We start from the raw sequence: 26,211 nt of genomic DNA, 5'->3' as shown, positions 1-26,211 counted from the left end.
CGGGCGTCTGAGGAGAGAGGGAGAAGTCATGCAGCATCCCAGTCCTTCCACTCCTCCGTCGATCATGGCGCGACTTAACACATGACTTAAAATCTCATGTCACTTCCAAGGAATGATAATGAAACTGGAGGATGGAAGGAGCAGAGACAACCCCAGCTTAAAAGGAACAAGGGAGTCTCACGCAGAAAATGTCATCTTGACTGTTGTGTAACTTCGGCCTCATTGTCTTGTCTATGGAGAAATTGAGATCATTGGGAGAGAATCCTATGATTGCAGCCCTCCAGTATACTGTGGTACGAGAGCTGAACTTGTGCGTTTCTTCACAAACGAACTGCACTCGGAGAAATGTCAGATTTAAGCTGTGGCTAATACTGCGCATCCATCAGTTAATGAATCTGGCTAATTAATCCAGCCTAGCAGCATTGTCAGTGGCTCTGTTCTTTCTGCAATGTGAAAAGCTACTGTATCCGACGGCAACATGAAGGGGAAAGGAAGTTCATTATCAAGTTTCACATTGCAATATGGCCTTTATTAGAACCCAGGGACATTTTTTTTGTCTCAAACGGGGACGCTAGCAACGGCAAGACAGTGGATTTTATTTTGGTGGGAGTGTATTCTGAAGTGAAGCTATGTCTGTTTGTTGCTCAAGGGGTGGGCAGAAGTTGAGGGTCAGAGAGAGCAGAGCACAGCCAGCCTCCTTGCCCTCCCTATCAGCACTTCATGAAATATCTAGACTGCTCCATATTTGAGGGAAAGGGATGCGCAGGGTGCAGGCTGTGTGAGTTTGTGATGGTAGAGGGGAGTCCTCCGGAGATCTTCGAAGGGAAGGATGGTCTGTGCGTCTCACAGCTTATTTTTGTGAGAGAAATTGAGAAATGGAGGGAAGGTGAAGAAGAGAAAGAGAGATTATTCTCCATTGGAATATGGATTCTGGGGCACACAGGCCCAGGAGTCAGTCAATCTGGCCGGTCTGAGGGGGGTGGCTGGGCGGGGGGTCCTAGGAGGGCTGATTAGACGGATGCTCTCCCATCATCCATCTCGACAGGCTGGCGAAAATTGGCTAGCCCCTTGCAGGGTAGAGTTCACAGGGGGAGGTAGTGGGGGGGATGATGTGGAGTGGTGCGCTGGATACCTGTCACAGCCTTTGGTCTGTTTCAGGATCTCAGCAGCAAATTAATAAAATATCTTTCCTGCTTCCCTTTACCTGCCGTGGCAGCTCTCCCTCTCGCCGCTCCTTCTCCCAGCTTGCACCGGCCCTTTGACCCCTCCGACTACTGTTAGAGATGAGGAGCCCAGGCAGCCGGTGAGTGGGCCAGAGTGTCAGGGAGAAATAGGGAGAAACTCCAAACTCAAGACCCGGCGAAGAGAGAGAGCTCTCGCTGCTGGAAGACAGCTCCACTTCTGACAGACTGACAAACGACTGCCCTGTGTCAGTGAGACATTTTGAAGTGTGATGCATGGGAAATGGCAACCGCAAACAAACAGCAACTAAAAAACAAGCCTCCAACCTGCACTCTTTGTAAGGTTTTAACTGGGCGATGCAGCAAATCCAACATTTACTGAATCAATTTTTAGCATGCTTATATAAAAATGTGAAAAAATAGCTTGAAGATACGAGCTGGCCGTGGCAAGTATACAAAAAAGTCGCTGTTTTTGTATAAGAAAGCAGTGCACATATTTGTATCTATATGTGCTCCGTATATGTTTGAGACTGTGAGCATGCAGACACATGGGACTGCCTTGAGAGCATGGCACATGTTGAGCATAATGATCGTCTTATCCCCCAAGCTCGTTCCTGCTCTCCTTTCATAACCCTCTGTTTCACAAGAGAGTGCCATAGGTCTTTCATGTTCTGCTCTTGTCTCTTCACACAGAGTAAAACAATATAATCATGCATGAAACATCACCTCCGGGAGGTGGAGATCACTTCATTCCAAAAAATGTCAGACAAAAAAAAAAAAAAAAAAAAAAAGTAGGAAAACATCCCCAGGTTATTTGAGATTGTTTACAGGTACCTGCTACAACCCTCGCTATATAGAGAACATTTGTACCAATGAGAGATGAAAATGTGATAAATAGCAGAGCTTGAAGTGAATGAAAGGCTTCCACATTGGCAGTTTGGTGGAGTGCGAGCCTTGTTAAATAATCTTCTCTGCTGTGGAGTTGCATGTCAGTAGATCAGGCCTTGTTTTATTCATGTTTGTATGCTCAAATGACCAGCAGATAATGATCGCATTCACCTTCCTCCTGGCAGACACACAACTCTGCGTTTACAACCTGAATCTCAATATGAAAATCATTGCCGATCAATCGCCAGCCGAGCCCTGGATATTTCCACCAGCTACCCGGCTAATACATGGCGCAGCTAATCCAAGTTTCAAATAGATGCACATAGAGGATATGGTCAGGGGCTACTGGTTTCTCTTAGCACTTTAAGGTGAATTAAAATACTTTAAGTGATTACGCTGAACACGGTGTTCTTTTAAGACCGCTCATATTTTAATGATTTAGTTTCAAAAAGGTAAGAGAAAAAATGTGGATATGAGAAGTGTGCCATGTGTATGATAAAGAATCCCCCAAACAAAACAGAGCTGCTTGAAAGCACCTCCACAGTGAAATAATATAATAAGGTTTGTTTCATTTTTTCAGGTTCTCCAAGGACCATGGAAAAAGATTGCTAGAAAATGGATTATCTCTCTAACATTGCGAGTTCATAAGTCCAACTACTAACTTTGTTGAAGGGCAGATACGGTCTCCCAGAGGACAAAGCTCATATTTAGCCACGAGGCCTCCTCTGTGATTAGAAGGGGAGATGCAGGCATATTGACTCAACTGTGTTTTTGCCTCTGCACCGTATGTAATTACCTCTTCAAAAACGAACATTCCACTAATCCTCTAATTCCAGATATTTTAGTGCTCTGCTGGTCTAATAAGCAAATCAAATCATATCTGCACATCACAAATGAGTTTTGGAAACGGACTGAAATAATTCCTTCTGAGTCTCTCATCCCAGCCGGGATGGAGGGGGATAACCAGAGTGCTGTGAGCGGTGTTTAGTGTTTGTTAAGCTGTCATGTGTGATTAGCAGTCACAGTTTCTGCTAGAGGCCCCTTCAGCTCCCCCTGGCCCAAGGCTCACCTGTAACTCTGTCTGGAAGAAGAACTTCTGCGGGCACTGTGAGCAGTCATAGATCTTATCCTCCTGTCCGTGGGCAGAGAAGATGTGCTGCTGGAGCTTATTGGCCTGGACAAACACTGCTCACATACATGAGAAGGTAGGGGGTGGGGTGGGGGTGGGGGGGGGTCAAAGGGTAGAGAAGAAATTGATAAATATTAGCATACATTTTACACGCTGCAAGATTAAGACGTGTTTTTTTTCTGCTTCTTCTTCTTATTGATGGGGCTAAATTAAAGAAAGGTGTTGCTTCCATCAAGGCAACATCCTGAGTGCTTTAGCCCGAATAGAAATCAAAAGCAGACTATGTCAAATGGCAAGAAAAATAAGTTAATCACAAACAAATGCATGCGCTATGAGCCCCCCCAAAAACAACAGAGAACAATTTAGGTGTTAAAAGTAAAACTGCAGTGGTCATACGCATGGCGCCACAGCTAGAGGATGCATAATGTTTTGAGAATAACAACGGTCTTTATTTAGCACTACTGTGGGGACAACAAGCCGGAAAATAAACAACCGCAAAAATTGGCATGGCTTCAAGTGCAAAACATGGCCTCCATTAGTCTACATCGCTAATTATATTGACAATATAAATATTCATGGTGTTCCACTATTTATTCATGCAGACTACATTCGCCATCATGGAAACACACAACTTGCTGGTACTTAAAACATATACCGTACATTTGTGCTTTAATTAAGCCACAGTCCACGCTGAGACGCCAAGGGGGACGCAACTGTGTGCGTCTTGAGTGTATGTGTCTGGCACGTGTGTGTGTGTCTGGATTCTCTAAGGAGCACTTCAAACATGCCGTTTGTTATCCCAGACCCTTGTGCTTTAAGGATGGCTGCCTAATCTCAAAGGTCTGGATGCTCTGGAAAAGTTAGCATGTGGGGGCTTCATTTGAATTTCTTACGGCTTGAAATAACTTTTCTTCTAATGCATGCACTGAGAGCCACAAGGAGAAAGAGGGGTGGGGGAGCAAAGCCACAAAAGGTGAGGAGTCTGCTGGCGATTGCTTTGGGGAGGTTGCTGCAACCCCCTTGGCGAGGCTCCGCAACTTCAGCGTGTCCCAGTTTGAGCTCACGTGAGAGTCGGGTTATTAATTACTGAGTCATATAGACTTGAGACGCATCGAATGCCACACGCCTGACCTGGGGAATAAAAGTTTAGATCCAAAGCAGACGCAGTGCTGTGATGCCTTCCGACTGCTAATGCCTGGGTGACAGCTGTCTCTGGAACACGGCAGCATGTTAAACCAGAAATGAACAAACCTCCTCTAATTGACAAACAACTCCATGGTCCATTTCTGAAACTAATGGCTGCGGCGATATGAGGATAAACATAACTGCGGCTACACGGCTGCTTTTACAGTCGGGTTACAAAATATTACCGCTCAAGGTTAAGGCCTCGGCTATCATGCACATTTGTGCCTCTTTTATGCTCCAAAAACGATGACAATTTTCTTTGTGGGGAATACACAGCTTGGAAAGGAAAAATAATGTGCTGATAAACAATAGCCTATTTCTTTAGCTGTGTTTTGTCTGCATATACTGTACAGAAACAGGTCACAGCAGCTGCAGGAAGCCTTCATTATGTCTTTGGCTAGAGGAGGAAAAAGTCAATACAGCAAAAATAAAAATGGATTTGAGACTTGGGGGGCCTTCAAATACTGTACAATAGGGCCAAACACAACTGAGATGTCAAGTTAGCTGTTTCTTGCTATTTACATGCATCTCTGGTCCACTTCCAGTAAGCGTTACATTTAATCAGCAGCGCATTTATCAATTTATAGCTTGGCAGTCACTTACACACAAGTGGGAAGTGACAGTTGATTTAAAGCACCGGGGACCTGAAATGTTTTCATGCCAGTGTAAGTCCAATAAATACTTTTCTGCTAATTTATATATGTCTGTTTTGACATTTTTAAAGGCTCGGCCTGTATTTATGTTTACTAAAGATGATTGCAAGAATCAGCAATCACTAATATTTACTGTGGTAAACATTTAATTAACAGCAGGGTTCAAATTTGGAGTCCTTTGTCTTCGTCGTTGTTTCTCAAATTAGCATGCAACGTGTAATAAAGGGATAAGCTGAAATGGGCAATGGGGGGACATTGCATTGGCATTTGGCAGCATGAGTCAGATATAAAATATGCCATTGCATTGCCCATTTAGAGGAGGAACACAGGCATGTCTTCCTAGAGGGTTAAAATGAGGACATAGAAAAACAAGGAAGAAATAATCCAAAACCACATCCAAACAGGATCAGTGGCTGCCCATTGTGTCTCTCCCTGCTGAGTATGAGCGAGGGAGCGAGAGAGGGAGGGAGCGAGAGAGGGAAAGAGAGAACTTTGTGGAGTTTGTTGGCTGTGGAGTCGGAGCAGAGCAGAGCAGAGCTGAACAGAGCGCTGAGCCGGGTTGGGCGTCAGGGGTGTCAGGGCTGAGGGGGCTGAGGGGCCAAGGTCTCCTCGCTGTGGGGGATATTAAGCCCTCTGATTAGATCTCAGGGGCCGCCCATGGCAGACGTCTCCTTTACTACAGGCCCCAGCTCATCTTTATTTTGGCAGGGTGGTGCTCTCTGCAGGCTGCACTGCACCAATACTGAGCTGTTTGTGCAGAGAGGAAAAATAAGTTTATCCTTCCCCTCCTCTTTCTCCTTTTTCATTTATTTATTCATCTAGCCTACACGTACTGGTTCCTGCTTAATCCAAGGGTTCACAATGCAGAGGCCGATACGAGAGTTTCGAGGCAACACAAATAAGTCGGCCGCGCGAGTTGACATGGAGCCGATAACTGCGAAATTTCGGAAAAAGGCTAAGCCCGTGTGTCTTATTTGTTTTTGCTGGTAAGATGTCATAATTCTAACATCAAGCACCAGCGCAAACATGCGCAGCAGCTAAACACAAAAAAAACCTAATTAAACTACTGTAGTTGTCAGACTCGTGTGGATTCTAAAGCAGCGCCTTCTCTAGTTTTTTAAGTTTCTACTTCACGCTGTGACATAAGTAAAAGAAAAGTGTATATGTATACACACACGTACAGACACACACGCGCGCACACACATACACAGGACTTTCATCAGGCACACTTTCTTCTGTTTTGTTTGTCTTAAGCACATATTCCCAATCACAATTTCCACACCAGCCCTCACTACTGCTCCTAAGGGTGCAGGCAGACACTTCTAGCTGCAGGCTCCCCCACTTCTGAAACCTGTCAAATCTGTCCTGGGAGAGTCAGCCTCTCTCTCATCATCCAGGGGCTTATGGACCTCTCTCCATTTACCCTCCCTCCCCTACACAGTTCTCTTTTCCTCCTCCACTTCCCTCCTTTCATCTCACATCCAAACTTGCCAGTTGCAACCTTCTCAGTTTCCTCTAAGTTTTGTCTCCTTTTCTCCTCTATTTTGTCTCTCCTCATCCACCATCGACAACTTACTTTCCCCCCCGCTCCATACTTCTGCTCTGGTCTGTTTTGTGCTAGGTTTTTTTTTTTTTGTCCTCTCGCCATTCCCATTGGTGTGGATTGAGAGTAATCAGGTGTGTCAAAGAATGACATTCATTCTCTACCTCCCGTTGCGTTTTTCAGGTCACATGGGGGTAGATCAAACTAAAACATGGGCATCACGGGGGGATGATCTTTTAAACAAAGAGTAACCTTGTTAATCAAGCGGACTCAATAACCCAGCAACTACTACCTCCACCACCTAGTTTGATCAAAGTTTTGCTTTCATGTTCATGTTCCAATCATTATACCTAAAATGGGAATCCTTTTAATATGCAAATATGGATTTGAAATGGTGCAAACAAAAATGGTTGATTTTAGAAAGCGTTTTCTGAAAACAAAACAGTTTTAATGACCAGAAGTAAAAAGTACTGAAGTCTATTTGGTAATACACTTAAGTATTGTTTTAAAGTGTTTGATGTGAATATAACCGTTTCATTTACCATTATCATTTGATATCTGTATATTACAACTTTATGTATGAATCACCGGATAATCTTGTTATATGTTAATGCACTAGTGGACCTTAAACTAACAGTTAAAATTAGCTCTACTTTGGACAAGTATGTTGCAACATATGTATAAGAACTCATTCATAAATGTACATAATAGCTGTTTTTTTTTTAATTTTTTTTTTTTACCTTTTTGCAATTTTTTGTACTACATTTTTTTGATAACACTGAAGTACTTTTTATTTACTTTAAAGTACTTTTGCATGGTACTTTTTAGTAGAAAACAATTTTTTTACATCATTACTGCCTCAACAATGCAACAAAAGTACTAAAGTGCAAAAGTTAAATGGCTTCTATGGTTTCCATTAAGTGTCGGTAAAACACAAACAAATATATAGAAAACATTATTTTATTTTTTGCTGCTTAAATTTACTGGTATCTTAACTTAATATGTATGTTCTATCGATGAAAAGTTGTAATTAACTTTTTCTACTACTCTGTGTAGTGATAAAAAATCCAAAAAAGTCCATGAAATGAAGCACATACAAAAACGAACTTAATGCATATTATCTGACAATATACTGTAAGTAGAGTTATGTTACGATGTTAAACAAGTGTTTTTTCTTTACTTTAGGTCAAGCTCAGCTTGAAGAAATACATTCAGCTGTTTAGCCAATCTCTCAACTGCTCCTTTTTCTCCAAGTGCTTTGACTTCAGTCTGCTTGTCCCCTGCATCCCCAACAGAGGGAGGCCTTTCAGTTCATCCCATACTCTCCACAGCCTTCCTTCCCCGCTACCATAGGCCTTCGCCCATCTGTCTGTCTGCACTGCGACCGCTGTCCTGAGGGTGTACTCTGTCTCTCCCTCCTCCCCTCTCCCTCCCAGCATCCCTCTCTCTCATGCGCCGTGATCGATATGGACGCAGAGGGAGAGGGGGGGACCTGTCTGTCAAAGCCGGCGGTGGAAAATGAAGGCTCAGATGAAGGAGGCATGCTCTGTATATTAAATGCCCAGACCCCTGTGAGGGGTAGAGGGGGAGGGGGGGGGGAGTTCGGGGTGGGGAAATATCAATAGGCCTCTCCTAAAAGAGAGATAAGGCCAAAACAGCAATGAGAGAAGTGGAGCAGACTAGAGAGAGGGGAGTGGAGAGAAAGAAGGAAAAGGAAGAAGGAGCGGCGATGTGAGGGGGATCTGGAGTTAAAAAAAAGATGCGAAAACAACTTTGAGCAACGTGCAAAATGTGAACTAATGATGTTAATTGATGTAACAAGTGAAGGAGAGACAAATTAGTTTTTGTGCAATGGGTGGATGGGGGGTTACAGGAAGCACAAGAGGGGGAAATGAGCTGAGGACCAAAAAAGTGTTAGGAAGAGTAAAGAGCTGAGATGGGAGAAAGAGTGAAGAGCTGAAGTTAACGACTTTGCAGATTTCATTATAGAGATAGTTAACCCTGTTGACACTGAAGGAGGGCGCTATCCTCTCAGGAGGAGTCCGGTCCTTCCACCTCCACGCACAGAGACAGATGAGATCATTACAGCTATCAGCACCACTGCCATCCACAATTAGCACATCTCCTTTTCTTTCCCCACTCCTCAATCCCCCATCTCCCCTCAGCTCACACTGCCTTCCCCCCTGCTCTCTTTCTTTCTCCCCCTCTCACCTCATGACACTTCTTTGGCCTTGATTTGGAGGCAATTTGACTAAATAAAAATCCACATGCAGCAAACTGCTCTTAGCTTTAGCTGGCCTGCTTGATCGACCTTTCCCAACTCATTTAGAACCCATTTGCCTTCAAAGCGAAAAAGAAAAAACATGCAAAGAAGCTTTGTTGAAAATGTAGATGTGTTAGAAAAGTTAACATAAAAAAAACTTTTAATTTATAATCTTTCCATGTGTTCACTGGGCTGATACTGCACGATACACACACGCTTGCATGCACACAAACACATGCACAATACGCACCTGTAAAGCAGACTGGGCACTTGAAGGTTCCACCCATGCCCTCAAAGCTGTGCTCAATCAGGTGGCATTGAAGCTTCGCTGGTGAGTCGAATGACTGACTGCAGAGCTTGCATTCATGGTTCAATCCTTCCTCTGTAGAGAAGAAACAACAAAAAAAAGAAAATACGCAGAAAACCATAAGAGGCGGAACAAGCAGAGCATGAATGGCTGAGGAGTTGCAGAGATCTCACTTTGTCCTGGTCCTTTTTTCCCTCTTCCCTTTTAACATGAAATTTAAATTTAACAAATTTATAGGAACACTCTTGTGTCTGTGATTTTCATGACTCAAACAGGAAAAAAAAATATCGTGTGATCTGCTCCCATCAGGCATAAATTGGATGACCAGCTGGGGTCCTAATAGCTCAGACGAGGGCTTGCACTTTGAACATGGCGAGTGTCATCTTTTTTTCCCTTTTCTTTTCATCAACTTACATAAAAATAAATCTGCAAAGTCTAAATGGAGGAGGAAAGAGTCATATGTGCTTCGCAGACTGCGAATCGAAATAAATCAACAATAGTCAAACAGTGCATGTCAAACGGTGCAGAGGGTCATTATCAGTTTTTCAAGGACAAAATCCCCCCCAAATAACTGAAAAAATGCTTCTCAAACCTTACTTATATGTCCCTGATCTCGGCTCTCATCAGCTCTTTAGCGTATAAACCCAACTCTCCTTTACAGCACGCTCACTTGCACGACAGATTATCTTCTTTGCTTTAAAAATACCCAAATGTCTATATCAACATTTGACTACCTCAACCACAGCCAATGATAGCTTAAATAAATGCCATCGTGGTAGACCTGCACACTTCTTTGCAGCACAACAATCTGCTGACTCAGACTTTTAGAGAACTGCCCATCTCCGGTGTGTCAATAAAAGGCCTATGCACTCTGCCAGACTAGTGCTCGATCAAACTCTTGCTACTGTACGGCAAAGGGGCGGGGGTGCATACCTCTGGGACTCAGCCATGGTTTATCCCCAGGTCTCTGCAGCCCAGTGCCCACCGCATAGACCCTGGATGCCAGAAGCATGTATACATAATCCACCTAAACAGCTGTGCAGAGCTCGAGTCCTGGTGGGTCCAGGTAGAGGGTTAGTTGAACATGCTTTAGGCAATTTTGGCAAACAAGTAATCTGAAAAGCAAAGCTTTCCAAGAATATGGTCACCTTGGCCACCACATTTTAAGCTATACTGGGCAATTATTTCTAAAATATTAGAGAATGAAAAAAAAAAGCCTTAGCCCTAAAATGTTTTTTTGAATTTCTTAAAGCTGAAACTAGACATAAAAATAGATAGTATCACAGTGTTTGCACTCATGGACTGATACTGACAAATAGAGACAACTGTGACCCAATAACCCCAATATTCTGAAAAAAAAAAGGAATGAAAACATCTCCTACAGTGTCAGGCTCTTTGCAGTACACTGCAGTTTTTACTATAACACATTTTTGCCTTTTTTTTTTCTTCTTAATCTTCTTTCATCATGCATATCCTTTAATATGATGTCTGAAGCCTAAAAAAACAAATTAGTTGTGCATCAGCACAAGCTCACAGACAACATTCTTGTATGTCTGTCTCACAAAAGGTAAAAGCTGATCAAAGCAGCTCATGGTAGTTAGAAAGGGAAAGAGTTGATGCTGTGTTCTCCAATCATGCATTTGACAGATGAGATACTCTGTAGCCTACATGTGCATCTGAGTGTAGCAGCAGGCATCAGCGAAAGAGGGGAAGGGGAGGGGGTGTTTGCCACGAGCGCATCCACGCAGCCGTGCAAGAGGATCACTGTCCTCTTTGATCACCATTCAGTTTGCTTATCTGTGTGACGGTGTACACTAAGGTCAACCTTGCTGTAGCGTGCACAGATCTGTTTTTCTGCCATATGTGCAGCCCTCATTTGACCCTAGTGCACAATGCGGTCCCTTTGGAGACCTGGCCTGCTTCATTATGCATATAACTCTGCACCTGCCTGACTGACCTTGCATGTGTGCATGTGTGTGACTGTGTCTGTGAGCAGGTGCATCAGGTGAAAATGACAGATATAAATGAAACAGAATGTTCACAATTTAAAGAATACAGCAGCAATTTTGTTTTTTTTTCTTACTGTTAGCAAATCCATGCCTTAGAATGATTTCTCTACTGGCACTTTATGTGGCCACGATGCTCACAAGGCTTTTGGCCACAAAGCTACTTGTACTTGTGGAGTCAAAGTATTAATTTTCACATGATTTGTCAACATTAAGATGATGCCACTGTTGATATATAATATCTTTTACTGTTGAGGATATGCGACTAAGAGGAAAAACGAGGTTTAAGTGAGGGCCTATCACAAGCAAATTCTGCTCCGTTAGCGCCTCTAATGTAGCCTGTTTAGGGCTGGGTTTGTATTCAGCAGTGTAACAGGGGTTGAATCAGGCTGGCAGCTTGTTTCTTAGTGAGAGCCAAGGGAGGAAGTCGGCTTGCTCGCCCCTATAGCTGCCTCATTGGGCTGAGGTCACTTCCTGTTGCTCCCCCAGCCCTTCTCTTGGGCTGCCCAATCAGCATGGCCCTGTGTGAGCCCCCACCCCTCTCTATCCACCGAGCAGACTCTGGATATAGTTACAGGGCCACAGGGGACTGTCAGCCCTCTCTCTCTATCCTCATCTCTCTCCCTTTCCCTCCTCCCACTCTCTGTTTCAGAGTCTCCCGGGTGTTCTCCACTGCCACCACCCTGTCCCTCCGCACTCCTAAGAAAATCCTTTAGATGAGAACTGCTCCTGTGTCTGCTCCCTCTAAGCATCCCTGACACCAGCAAAGTAAGCCCATCTGCATATCCACAGGGCCTTGCGTTCCTGTGGCTCATGGTTTATGTATTTCACAGCTCCTTAAAACACAAACGCCTAATATCTCTCCCATGTGGAGGACAGGAGAGGGGGAGAGGAAAAAACTACTCTCAAAAAGAATGGTCTTTATTTCTCTGCGCTGTTTACTTTTTTCCCCTTTTTTTTGTATCCAGGCTGAAGTTCATGTGCCGTTGAAGGTTGTTTGGGACGCTGGGGCTTGCAGGTCTCGCTTGCATAGTTTAGTGAACTCTTTATGTAACAGTGACACAGCTGCAGCATATTGAATTTTGTAAGGCAGCGGTAAAAGCGCCTGTGATTCTGATAGATGTTTTATTGTGCTTAAGAGTACAAACGCGCAGCCGTCAGCTGACAGTGACTGAAACCGATGTAACTAAAGGCGCTCTAACTTTCTGACAATAATGTGTAATTAAGTATATCGCAGGGCATTGCTTAATTAAAAACTCTCCCTCAGCTTATTCCGTTCCAACGCCACCGCTTCCCTCACCACCACTGCCCCTTTCTTCTGCCGAGAAGCAGTGAGAATGCGAAGGGAATTCAGGACCACTTTTAGCATTTGACTTTGGACAAGAAAAATCTGATACTTAGATCTGCGCTCCTCTCTGGGGCATAATGAACAGTTCTCTGAAGCTCAGGCTCACAGGGGCTCGTGTTTCTCGTGTCGCCAAAGCAGATGATATTAACGGCATCAATCAAGGCACTTCTGCGCTGAAAGTAATGAGCAAACAACTGGGGGAACAAATTGGGAATATTTAGTGGTTGTTTTAAACAAGATACAGGCACAACAACCATAGTAATCACAGGGTGATGGGTGTGTGTGTGTGTGTGGGGGGGGGGGGGGGGTCAATTTATAACTAACAGGTCAGTGTTGAGTTTCTAAACTGCCAAACCTAGCCATATAAACAGAAATGCCTTTTTTTTTTTACATTTATTTTCTGAACAATCTTGTTTACGAGGAATTTCACCTTTAGCAAGAGTTTGGTTTCTATTCCACCATCTGTCTCCTACTATTCAGCCACATATTGGAGTTATATGTTAATAATCCAAGAAGATTCGGTTTTCAGCGGACTCACTGCTGTATATACAACCCACCATGGGATTGTGGATGGTAGCAGAGTAGTAGCTTCAGGCCTGTAAACAGTAGGTGGGTTTACTTCTCTCTTCTCTCCGCGGGAACTATCCATTAACAGATAATGGGAGGAAAATCAGAGTGATTAAGGCCCAGGGAATTATGGGTGAATACAAATTGACTCCACCTCTGTGTGGTGCGCTCTCTTGAGGTGGAGGCACTGCTCATAAGGAATAAACTCATTTCAGAAGTACTGCAACACCCATTAGGGCCTGGTGAATGCAGCATGTGGGGGTAGGGAGGTTGTAGGTGGGAACGCAAAGGGATGGACTCCCCCTGGACTGAAGCTGATTGGAGAACTGCCCGGGGGGAACAGCACTAATATCTATCTCCTGCCTCCACAGTTTTAGAAGGACAGAGACAATCAAGTGCAAAATGTTTGAGATTCAAGTATAAGATTTTACTCAGGCATTGTAAAATCCCCCCAACCCCTCCACACACTCCATCAAAGACCTAATGTATTACACAAACAGTGATGGTAATGTGTTTGAGCTAGCTAATGGAATCGAGATACTGGAGAACTTACTACAATACAAAATGAAAGGTGTTGGTACTGTAGTAAGACCTACGTGGAAAAGATATAGCCTATGTCTGCAAGAAAGAAGTAAAAAAAGAAAAGATAAGCTGAGCCCCCGTGTCAGGGTCCCAACGCTGGAGCGCGGCTGATGCTGCTTTCCAACCTCCAGAGGGAGAATGAGAGGTGAAGTGAGATTGTTGGCTGTGACATGTCAGTAGTGGTGACGCCCTCGCACAGCGAGAGCAAAGGATTCTGGGGGAACATGACTCTCGGAGAATGTCAGCTCTGATGCATGGCAGCTCGTTGGAGGTGCTAATCAGAGCAGGGCTAGGCTCCTGCTAGGATCAGCCACTCTGCGCCTACATTAACCGCTTCACAGCTCCCTTGGCTACCACGCCAGAGGTAGAAACACCAAACTGGCAGGTTTTTGTGTCGAGATAAACATGCGTAACGCTTGAACGGGTGTTACAAAAGGTTTAGCCGACTAGAACACCTTTTGGGTTTCACAAAACAAGAGAGATGCAAGCATAAGGACTTTTCTCCTTCTCCATAAGCACAACGAGCAGACATTTTTAGTTGAGCTATTTGCTCCGATTCCCTACACATGTATATAGCAATGCTCAGATTTTTATATATGTAAATAATATATATATATATATATATATATATATATATATATATATATATATATATATATATATATATATATATATATATATATATATATATATATATAAAGGCTATAATTAGCAGTCATTACTGAATTATTAAGGACACCGCTTTGCTATGAATTACTACAATACATTAAACCATTTTCTACTAGAATACCTGAGGCCAGTTATGCAAAAGAGTCTGTGTGCCACTGACTACATGAACACCAGTATTTGTGCAGAGCCTTCTGTGCTTTGTTTTATGTTTAATGACCCACCTTTATGAACACTTGACAAATAACTACATAAAAGGAAAATTGGAAGGAAATTATGCAGACCTGTTGCCTCTCATCCAGGAATATATATATATATATATATATATATATATATATATATATATATATATATTCCTCTCATCCAGGAATATATATATATATATATATATATATATATATATATATATATATATATATATATATATATATACTTATTTCAAATAAGTCCAGATATTTTGGAATACCTGGTGTAGTGGCTAGAACACTGTCTATTTTTCAGTTTTTGTGCTTACAGATTATTTTAGATTTGAAACAGTTGAATTGAATGTTTCACTCTGCAGTCTGCCAAAGGGAGAGTAGCTGGTAAAACCAGACGAAGCTAGCGTTTCAGCAGGATTTGGATCTGCAGTACCGTTTGAAGAATGCACTGCCATTTTGTGTTTCCACGCTACCTGCAATTCTCGCAGCTAAAGCCCACAATGGCTAAAACTCGGTCAAATGAACAGTGTGCAGGTCACGGAGACAGAACAGAAGAAGAAAGAAAAGGGAGAAATCCACAACAACAAAGGCAAGAGGCGAATACTTGTTAACGAATGATATGTAGGCGCTGCAGCTGCAGGCAGGTACGGAGGTCCATTGGGGACAAACAGTGCAGGCTGCTGAGATGGATTGCATGGAGTGCCGGACCCCCTGCAGCCACACAAACACCATTCTACACTGAAATGCTCTAATTTACTCTATACGTGCCTATTCTAAACTGCTGGGCTTTTTTTCTTGTTAGAAGGAAACAAAGGTCAAGTGACTATGCCCTGACTTTCCAAGGATCTTGTACTCTATGAAAGTTGCTTTGCAAAGGGGGAAAAAAAATTACAAAGAAGAACAGAAACACAACAGCGAGGAAAGTAAAAGTAACGTAAAAGAGCAACAAATAAATACATGAGGTGTGAATACAGACCAGACTCTCTTTCAGGTCTCAACAGAGTGAGTGGCCTGAATGTAAAAAGTTAATTATGGACACATGACCGGCTTTTTTTTGGTAGCCTCACTGTGGCATTGTCGCGCCGAGGTTTGTGGCTTTATGGGGTTTGAGGTCCGCACAATGGAGCAGGGAAGGAGAGCGTTGAGGAGAGGCCCCATGGCTGGGCTCGCGGCATGGAACACTGTACAATTAGCCAGCCTCTGCGTTCTGCCGGCTTATAATTATCAGCGCTTGCCTTAATTGACTCCCTTAGCCTGCTGCAGAGGGACCCCCCCCCATACCCCTTTCCCCCCTGCTCGATGGAGGCCGCCAAGCGCCACGCCAGGCTCTCCAAAGTCATTTAGAAAAGCGCTCATATTTTCGACACAAAAAAGGGGGAACATTTGGTGAGAGAGAATTCATCATCAGGTGTCTAGAGGTTTTCCTTAATAGAAAAGCTGAGTCCCACTGAGTGCGCTCCATGTAGCGGCCAGCCACGCATGCTCAGGACCAGCAAGCCGCCATTCGCAGCGGGCCACAAGACATTAACATAATTTTATATAACACAGGCACCCGCACTGGAAATTTAATACATCTCAGCAAATACGAGACAGCCGTTTTGCATAATTTTTTTTCCCCTCATTCTCCACCTAGCTTTCTCTCTCCCTTCTAGCTCTATCTGTCCTCCTTCCATGTCTCTCTCCCGTCTCGTCTTCCCTCTCTCTTGCTGCCACTCTCCTTTGCCCCCACCCCCCCCTGCACAACCACCCCATGGTGCTGCTCTCACTAGGAGAGGGGAAGTTCATTACCTCAGCTAAATCAGAATTAGTCCCTTCATTTTGACGGGGCGAACTTCATTAGAAAGGCCCTTCCTTAATCCAGCAGGGAGAACTGATGAATCTACATGGGGGCAATAATTTGCTTCATGCAGCACATTCAGCCACTTCCTCCACACTATCTCTCCCTTCTTTTTTCGCCGTGTTTCTGGCTTTATGTACTTTGGTCACATTTTTATTAGATCTACAAACAAAAAAAAACAACAATGAAAAAAAGCAGAAAGGAAAACACCTGCATATAATTAACTAATAGTGGTGGAGATGGTGTAAAGAATGAGTTATGCTGTTTGGAATGTCCTGTCTCCCCAACAGACTTCTGGGTCTCTGGAGCAGCCACGGCTGACTTGGCTGACACTCAAATACAGACTGAGTGAGTACAGCCAAAAGCAGGCTTGGTCTGTGGGCCTGAGGTAACTGCTAAAGATGATTTTTAATGCCATGATTATGCTCCAGAGTTTTAGGATATACAAATCTTTCACGAGCATGTGATTAGAGGAAATAAAAAAAGAGAGCGGTAGAAGTATAAATATTTGCCGTTATGAAAGAGAGACTCCATCTGTCCTTTATTTTTGGTTTTCTTTTCCAAAAACCTGCACAGTTTTAAGAAGGATTTCAAAAGAGATAGGCTTCAAAAGTTGTCCAGATCCTTACAACAAACTAGAGGGCGAAGAGACGTGAATCGGGACAGACAGCCCCTGACTGCCATACCACAGCGCCTGGTGTCAAACAGATGTGCAGCTTGGCAGCTATGCTCCCCAGAAAACAGAGAGCCCATGGATTCCAGGGTGGTGCTGGAGTCTTGTTGCCCTCCCCCTTCCCCCATCCTCCATCAGCCCCAACTCCCTCACACTGTGCCCCTGCAGTCGCCCTCCCTCATCACCTCCACACAGGGGTCCCCTGACTGGTAATCTCGTCCCTCGAATGTGAAATCTCCGACAGTGCTGCCCCGCACTTTTACCCCCTACCTCCACGGCTGATGGGTAAATTGGAATGGCGCACCCTGCTGGTGCAGAGAGCTCTGAACAGACAGCAGTACACTCACGCTGAGGCACCCCTCGCACGCTCCGTCTAATATAGTGGACATGCACACGCTCTCCAAGCTGCAATATCCATGCACAGACACATAAGAGTCTAACGCTCACAAAGCTTCAGGTAAATAAAAAAAGAAAACAAAAAAAAGCCTTATAAAGATACACACATCGAGATGCAACCTAGGTGTGCCATGCATGATGCGTTCACCCTCATCTGCATAAAGATTGAATGTATGATAAATAAACGGGGAACTCCATAGTCAATATATGTACAAATTTAAATGCGCATCATCTGAAATGGCTCAGCTTGGGTCCTCTTACAGACACTGCATCTGACTTCTGTTACCATGGGGTCTCTATAATGTGCACAATGTAGGACAGAACACACATAACAGATAAACAGCATAAACCGCAGAGTAAATGTGCACATTGCTAGGCTCCCAGTGTGTACGATAAGCATAGCCAACTTGGTGTTTTCCGTAAGCGTACTGTAAAACATTAATAAATAGTAACAGGATAGAGGTTATTTGTTATAAAATGCAGTCGGGAATCAGGGTAAAATTTCCCACAGGGCTTGTTTAGCTGTCCAAGGCTCCCACTCTCATCTATCTGTCTATTATCTGTCTATCACTTGGTGCTCTGAAACATGTGTGGACGGTTGAGTCCACCCTCAAATCACAGGGACGTCCTAAATAGTCAGTGGGACCTGAAGGGGCTAAAGATCACTGCAGCAGAAGCCACAGAGGCCTTCCTGTCAAAGGCAGTGCTTTCAGGGGGCCAGGGGTGAGGGGAAGCCAGAGGGAGCGAGCCAGAGACATGACATACATTTCATTACACTTAAACCAACTGTGGGTTCAACTCAGAGCCCTGGATTTCCAATGGCGTCTCAAAGGATGGAGTAAGTGGAGGTGTAAGAGAATGGTTTTTACAAAGAACACAATGGGTAGGTGGACAAAGGCAGGCAGCTGGACTAATTGCTTGGGGCCTTGCAGGAATATTTTTCTAAGTACTTCTGTTTAAAGCTCAATTTAGTGGCTTATATCATGCATCTGCGAACGAAAACGGTATTTAGGATTCATATTTGTTAATGCATTTGCAATTTATCCTTTAATATTTAAATACTTTCTGTTGAACAGTGCTTGTTTGACATTAAGGTGGCATCAAAAGCATCCGCTCTCCACCCTTGTTTTCTGTTTTCATTGCTCTCTGAAGGCTCGGTTTAATTTCTGCCCCTTAAAAGCAACCTTAGATGGGTTCGGGGAAGAAGAGGAGAGGAGAAAACCGTACTTATTCTAGAGATGACGAGAGCAGTCTTTTCAGCGAGAGCTCTCCGATCCTTGTAGAGAATACTTGTCCATTAAGACTGTCAGAGGATGCTCTCAGAAATGAGAATCCATATCTCTGGAGAGGACAGCAGGGAGCATGCTCAGATAGGGGTTAAAGGAAAACGAGCAGGAAGGGCGTCCTGTAAAAAAGGCCAGTGTGGCCTAACTCTTATGGCGTCGTCACATGCAAGCACTGTAAATACATGCTTGTAGTCACAGCTGCTTCATTATGGAAAATATAATTTGCAGTCTAACCTACTTTGTTTTACAAAGAAATGTCTATTTAAAATTCCTTAGAGTATCATTATAATGGCGATAGAATTACAAAACACTATTATTATTGCTCGCTTGGGGGGAGCCCCCACTCATTAAGCTTCTAAGATGTCGTGGGTTTTGATTATTCTATCAGCGTCATGCTCTTATTATAGTGACAAACTCCTGCTATTTTGTTGCCAATCTCCTTCCAGCTGTCATATCTTTTGAAAGATCAGAAAACCCTTCAAACGCACTTGTGATATATCTTCAGATTCACCAGACGTTGCTTGATTCCCCCATTGAATTTGCAGGATTAACTTGAGGAAGAAACGTCTCATATTTCTTAACTGGTTGCTATGTCTGACATCAGAGTGTATGAGATTCTAGCATACTGGTATTGTCCAGGGGAGGTAACCCTCACTCTAACCGTCAGCGCTTCACCAAGTGGGACAGAGATGATTAAAACACACCATGGCTGTGACTGACAGACTCCCCACTGCTTCCAGAAGATGACATGTCTCCAAGTCACACAGAAAAGCAACTCCTCTAATTTTAACTCTGACTATAACACCAACCCCCTCTGTCAAAACCCACAAAAACAGCCATGCTGAGATTCTTAACCACAATAAAAGTGATAACAACTAAACAGAGAAATAAGTTTAAAAACAACAATGGGGAGGGAGGAGACAAAAGGGCTGAGAAGGCGCCATTTCCCTCTGGTGCACACAAACAGCAGGAACCTGTGAGCTTGTGACAACACCTTCAAACATTTCTGTTACTTTCACAGAAATATCTGATGCTGATGCTCCAATGTGATGCTTCTGCAGCAGTCTTGTCCCAGCGCACATTGGCAAGCTCTTGGTTACCAAGAAGAAGAAGAAGAAGAAAAAAAAGAGGGTTAGAAAAAAAAACCCGCTCTCCTAACTGACTGTGTTTGACATTTGTCATGACAGGAATACAGTGAGAGGAGGAAAGAGAAGAGGAGTGAGAGATGGGAGGGGAAGAGGAAAATGGAGGAGTGGCAGAGGGTGATCGATGTGTGAAATTGTATGTGTGAAAAAAATAATTCTGCATTCTCCGGGTTTGTTGCAAGTCTCGTTTTTTCATGATGAGGAGGACAGAGGGGGGTTTCCTGTTATTGTCACGTTGTGTAGAGAGCTCAGGGTCGCTGTACTAAATGATTCACAGAAAACTGAATCTTTTACATTGGCGTCAGCAATTCAGCCGGGCACCCTTGTGGGGGAATTCTTTTTGTGTGTTTTTATTGAAGTCTGCATTGAGCGCGCCCAAAAGCTCTGACAGGGGGCCCCCGAGGGCGCTTGTCTTCACCTCCAAATCATAAGATGGAGAGACGAAGCTCCCTCTGTGCTCTAAATTATACCCCTCAACACCCCCTCTTGCACACAGACTTGCAACCCTGCCCTCCCCACCCAAAAAAATAAAACACAGAGGCAGAGAAGAAAAGCCTTCAGTAATACACTCCCAGTGGAGGGCTCCACGATCGCTCCGCGCTGCCGGAACAGCTGACAAGCTCGATGCGGTGGGTCCGTTCCCTGCGGTCTGTCAGAGTTGGTGCTACAGCATGACGGTTAGTACTTCTTCTCTAGGGACGGGCCTTCTTTGACTGCCCCTGTGTGCCCCTCATATGACGGACCCCTCCGCTGACCCATGGAAGCTCCGTGGCTTTGACCCAATTACTGTTGCGGGTAGGTAAAACTCTAGGTTAGGTGCCCCCTTTTGTCTCGTTGCCTCTCCCTTGCTCCCCGGTGATGGCGAGACCCATCTGAGGCTCCTTTCATATTCAGAGGAGGTCAGGGGGAACAAGCAGAAAGGGCAGAAGGAGGCGAGGTTGTTACAAGAGGGTTGGTGTAATTTGATCGCCGGGCACAGCTGCATAAACATGGGTATCGAGGAATTTCTGTCTACTTGATGGGATTGACTTTGCATGAATGGCCCCTATTTCCCCTCCAAAATGGGCCATTTTCCACATGTCTCAATGAATATGACAACCTCTCCAGCAATACGAGTGCAGTACCGAAACTGCAAAAACCAGCTCAGGGTAGCTTGTGCCTTTTTTCGAGCTGTGAAACTCACCCTCTCTGGCTGTCTTTGTTAAAGACCTTATCCAAGTCCTGCTGCCTGAACTGTCAAAAGCAGCCCCATCCTCTCCAAAATGCCCAAACAAAATAAACCAACAACTGCTGGCAGGGTCAGAGGGCAGCAGCTCTGGGTGCCTGGACTCTGGCGAGCCCTCTGATTGGTGGAAAGGGCAGTGAGTAAAAGGGAATCTTTTCAAAGTGAAATCTCCAGCTGATGGCTTAGAGCTCCACACCCCACAGTTTGTTTCTCTTGCTGCTGTCAGGAGTTTTGCCCGAGCCATTTGGAGGGATTAGAAAAAGTAGGGGAAGGAAAAAAAAAAAAAAAACCCTCAACTGGGCAGATCGTGCGTACTGTAGGGTCTGAGTGATGGCTCCAGGACCCCTTGGAGAGTGATAAACCTTTGACCTTGACAGCCCCCTGTGGTGACCCCTGACCTCTGGCTTTTTGCCACAGACTCAGTAAGACAGGTGCAGGCAGGAGAGTGACCACAGCCTCACTGTCTTGGCCAAATTTTCCCTCATTCGACCTACAGTACCTGTCCTGGAAGTCGGCACTGAAAACTATGTAAAGGAGTAGAAACAGCTGAAGCTACGATGTAACTTAGATTTAAGCAGGAGTGCATAGAAATATTAGCAAAGTGCACACAATATGTATTACATAAACCAAAATCTTTGTGAACCAGTAAATTCACAGTAAAAAAAATGCTAATAGGAAAAATGGGAGGGGGGGGGGGGGATTCAGGCGAGCGTAACGAGGCTCTAAACTAAAGCCAGTTTACAAATGGAACAGTTCCATTTTGGAAGAAAAAAACACTTTGTGAAATAATACATAATGTTGTGCAAGAAATCTAAGCGTGGATATTATTAAAGATGAGGCACGGTGACACGCCACACAGTTTTCTGCTGCACAGCGGGCACTAGCTCCAAGGTCGCGCCAGTCCGCGCCAGTCTTTCTGCAGATCCATTTCCTCTCCCTAGGCACTTCCCTCATGTTGTTGGCCTAGTGATTCAGTGCCTTGCATTAAGAGCAATTCACCTGCCTCCGGCGTCCCAGCGGCACAGGTCCCCTGGGGAAACCAGGTGGAGCATAAAAAAGTTCCACATATGGTAAAGTCAAGCTGCTTGGAGGCTGCCGTGTGTCTGCTGTGGGGATAGAGGCTCCTAAAAGGCCCAGCTGGTACTTGGAAAAGGGCTTCTGCATTACTACACCTCAGTGTCTGTTTGGGCTCCCCTTTGCAAAGTGTTGGCCGGTGCACATGACCAGCCATTTTAGATTTCTCCCTCTACCCCGCCTCATCCCTCGCTCCCTCCCGTCTTCCAACTGGTTCTGTATCCAATTGAACATTTGGTCCTCCACTGCTGGTTAATCAAATTCCTCCATCTGGCCCCCTTATCCCTGTGGAACACAAAAGGTGCAGCCTGAGCCCGGGTCCAAGTGCATATTGGGAGGGAGGAGGGGGGATGGAGACAGGGACTGCCTACCTAACTTACACAGCCCAGTCAACTAGATCAGGTAGAGAGCATGAGGCCAGGCCTGATCGTTTTGGGCAAACAGGAACAGCTTGGGACTAAGTATCAGAGCCCTGCTGTTCATATAGAGCTCAGGGACTGCAGTGGGTTCATATGACAGTAGGAGGGTTTTATGAGCTAATACCTCCACATACACTGTAGAATACAGAATAGAGTGGAGCCTAAGTACTACTGGCTACAACAGAAGGCAAGTACTGCCCTGAAACACTCATGTTATTCAGTCTCCATGGCAGTAGAGGGCACTGCTCTTATCTAGGAACAAAGAAAAAAGAAAGAAAAGGGAAATAAAGACATTTATGTTAAAACTGCAACTTTGCTTGTTGTCTTCTCACACCGCTTCCTTGAGTTCAAAGTGTATCAGCAGCTAAGTAGCGTCTTTACTCTGATCAAAAAAGAGCTATCTTAAGATATCACACAAAGCCAGCAGGGATCTTTTAATTCTCTAGAGAGACTATGCAGCCTTCACAAAATATCACATTAACTACACATTTATTAGAAGAGACCTTTAAAAAAGCAGTCCTGCCTCCAAAGTTAAACAGGTTTCAAAGTGCGCTCACTTCCACATAAAGCTTCCCTTACAACTTTGACACACGCAGCCGATCACGACTGCTCTTTTCTCTGATTCAGGAGGAGGACCTGAGGCGAGGTGAAGAAGGGGACATAAAGTGAGTCACAGATACGGAAACACATGGCATCTCAAGTGCTAGCTCTACCCTTCCATAATATCTATTGTTTGATTTCTATTCATGTCCAACCATCCTCTCCCCTGCCAGGTGGCAAAACATGTGTCAATAATTAAACTGCTTTTACATAACAGGATACAGGAACACAATGCAATTTGCTCCCCATATTTCATTGGGCCTTTATGAAAGCACATGAGAGAGTGTAATTAATCAAACCACTGGAATATGTGAACGGCAATTTCCACTTAATGGCACTTACAGGGATTGGGTCCCTTAAGCACCACGTTCTATCTACCAAACGAGCGGGCTTCATTTTCATCTTCATAGTTCAGACAATAAAATCTGTGGATGTTAAACAACACCCATTTGACATTATGAAGTCAGAAAACAACATCAGACTGGATCCGTGTAGCCATGTAGGTCTTGTGCTTTTGGACACGCACACACTGTAGCAGTCGAGTGTGCTCCGGCCAAGTTCGGGGTGAATGCGAATGACTGTTGTGCTTGGATTTCAGAAATTAATATTGTTTTTAATGATCTTGCTTTGACCTCAAACCTGAGTGTATTTTCTGTATTCACTTAACCACGGGAGGCTAACCAACTCCCAGCCTGGGACAGGAAGAGGATCATTCACTGCTTTTAGTGGCTTTCTGTGAGAAGATGGTCCTAGTCTAAATGGCACCCATGTCCCTAAAAGTGTTTCTCTCTTCCCCACCTCTCTTTCTCTCCCTCTGCCTCTCCAAAGACTCCTCTAAGTGCAGCATCTTGTTTCAGTAATTCAGCCAGGGCAGAGACAGTGGAGAGAGGAAAGTAATCGATTTCTCTCTCATTTGGTTCCTCCTAGACTTGCTGTAAGGCCTCTTAGGGGAGTTCTGGACTATTGGACAGGACAATGTTATGGGAAAGAGTGTCATTGTGTTTAAGGTCATCGTTACACCAAGGTTTCATTTTGAGTGTATTTTTATTGGTGTATGGAACCAAGTAGACAAACAAACAATGCTGCCGCCATTTCCAGGATGGCAGACATCAAGATAGGCCAGCGCTGTTCATAATGGCAACACCATTTGAATGATAGAGAGAAATATCATGCTCCACAGCAACATGATCCACTGTAGAGATATTCTCAGAAAACTGCAGCTAAGTACTAAGCTTTTAGGTCCATAGGTAAATTTGCGTCTATAAAAAGCCACTCTTGCTAAATAATTTAGAGGAAATGTCTTTACTGTATGATCACTATTTCTGCTTCATGCTTCATATCATCTTTCCAAAGGAGGAATAATAAAAAAAAATGACAAGGAAGAATTGGGGAGGACTTTGTAGTTTCAGGAGAAACTTTAAAAAGGTCAAAACAGAGAAACTCATTATTTTTACATCTAAATAATCATCATGGTGAAAATAATGTTGGTTTTTAACATCTTATGCATCTTTAAACTGTGAGCAGGGGTACAGTTCACCTTCTCTGACCCCTTAGGGTACCTTTGCTGGGCAGTAGTAGCGAAATCTTTAGCCTCTATTCGGCGAGGCCTCATCAACAGGCTGCTTTAGCCAGTCTGCATCTCTTTTGCATCTGGGGCTCTTTACAGTGTCTAATCATTCATTCTGTGTTTCAACTCCATGCCAGCCTCCTAAATTCTTAATAACAGTCGGTAACTCTCAGGTTGGGCTTCCATTCATTTACATCTGATTGAGATATTCTTGCACAAAACCAATTAAAAATGCAGTTTTACTACCTGCACCTCTTGGCATGCATTATTTTCAAAATAGAGACCAATCTCGTGTGTCATTAGAGTGCGGCAGCTGCAATATAAACAAGACAGATCTATCTATTGTTTATTACCACCTCGGGCTTTTTACCCAGAGGGCAGAATAAGAAAGGGAGGGGCAGAGGTCAGCGTAATTACCATTCACTTCTTCCTTAGAGTCAGACAGTGCTAAGACATGCATTGGCAAATTCCATGGCAGCATCGTATATCACATTACCATAAAGCCCCAAAGAGCTAACCTTTGTTCAATTCCATTTGATTCTAAGAGAGGAAAACACTGACAGCCTCATCCAGGCCCGGTGTTTCAAGAGTTCAGTTGTTTGTCTTTCAGTCTTGTGACTGTTCTTGCTAAAGATGTGCTATTCCAAAAATAACGCGTCAGGGGACACTGGGGGATCACTGAATCATCCTGGGTAGAATATCACATCATCTGGAGAGATTCAAGGTGCAGTCTCAAATTAAGCCTGAGAAAAAAAAGAGGCAGCTTGCCTTAAAAACATTACAAATTATTTATTTCCAAGCCTTTTTAAATACACACCCTAATTTAATAATTGTGTATTTTTATTCGTGCCAACATCATCTATATTTCTAATCACAACAGCTTTATATTTTTCTGTGATGCCTGATACTAAGAATTCACCTGAAAGCCCTTTCCATTTCGGCTTCTGTTAACAAACAGCAAAGCACGAGCATTTGCAGCATCGCCTCACTCTAATATGCTTTTTTTGACTGAAAATACGAACACCGGTGCTGACAGAACGTGAAATACTGTTTCTGAGCAGAGGGGGCTTACTCCCAATGTCTTCAGTCATGCTTAAAGTCAATAGCTCCAGTGCTTTGTAGCAGTCTTTAGGTGGCACAGAAGGACAAATGTTGCCATGGAGGATGAAAGAAATGCAAAGATGAGAAACGAGTAATAGACCACGCAGGAGAGAGAAATGCAGACGACAAAAAATAAAGAAATACAAACATAGGAATGGGCAGAAAAGGGGAAAAGAGAGAAAAAGGCTGTGAGGAAAGAAAGAAAGAAAGAAAGAAAGAAAGAGAGAAAGAAAGAAAGAAAGAGAGATCTGTGAATTTCCTCTTCCTCCCCTGAGACCTCCCTTGATGCCAAGCATTCATCATCCAGCCTCTAATATCAGTTATTCTGTGGCTCCTCTGCTTACAGCAGAATTAATTTCTGCTTTAATTA

The 26,211-nt window shown here is 44.0% G+C and overlaps 1 protein-coding gene across 3 annotated transcripts in view; it reads right to left on the bottom strand.

The window, feature by feature from the left end:
- Positions 1-26,211, bottom strand: part of LOC146497723 (zinc finger protein 521-like) — a 90,583-nt gene that overhangs the window by 8,777 nt on the left and 55,595 nt on the right. For all 3 annotated transcript variants that reach the window (XM_085139682.1, XM_085139685.1, XM_085139683.1), the window contains 2 exons: positions 9,093-9,224; positions 3,139-3,254 (listed from right to left, as the gene is read on the bottom strand). In XM_085139682.1, the coding sequence (XP_084995808.1) occupies positions 3,139-3,254; positions 9,093-9,224 (248 nt within the window). The remainder of the gene's footprint in view (positions 1-3,138; positions 3,255-9,092; positions 9,225-26,211) is intronic.

Source organism: Neolamprologus multifasciatus, chromosome 18 (genome assembly GCF_963576455.1).
Source record: "Neolamprologus multifasciatus chromosome 18, fNeoMul1.2, whole genome shotgun sequence".
Taxonomy (NCBI): Eukaryota; Metazoa; Chordata; class Actinopteri; order Cichliformes; family Cichlidae; genus Neolamprologus; species Neolamprologus multifasciatus.
The sequence above is the reverse complement of the archived record's forward strand: the minus strand, read 5'-3'. Positions and strand labels throughout refer to the sequence as shown.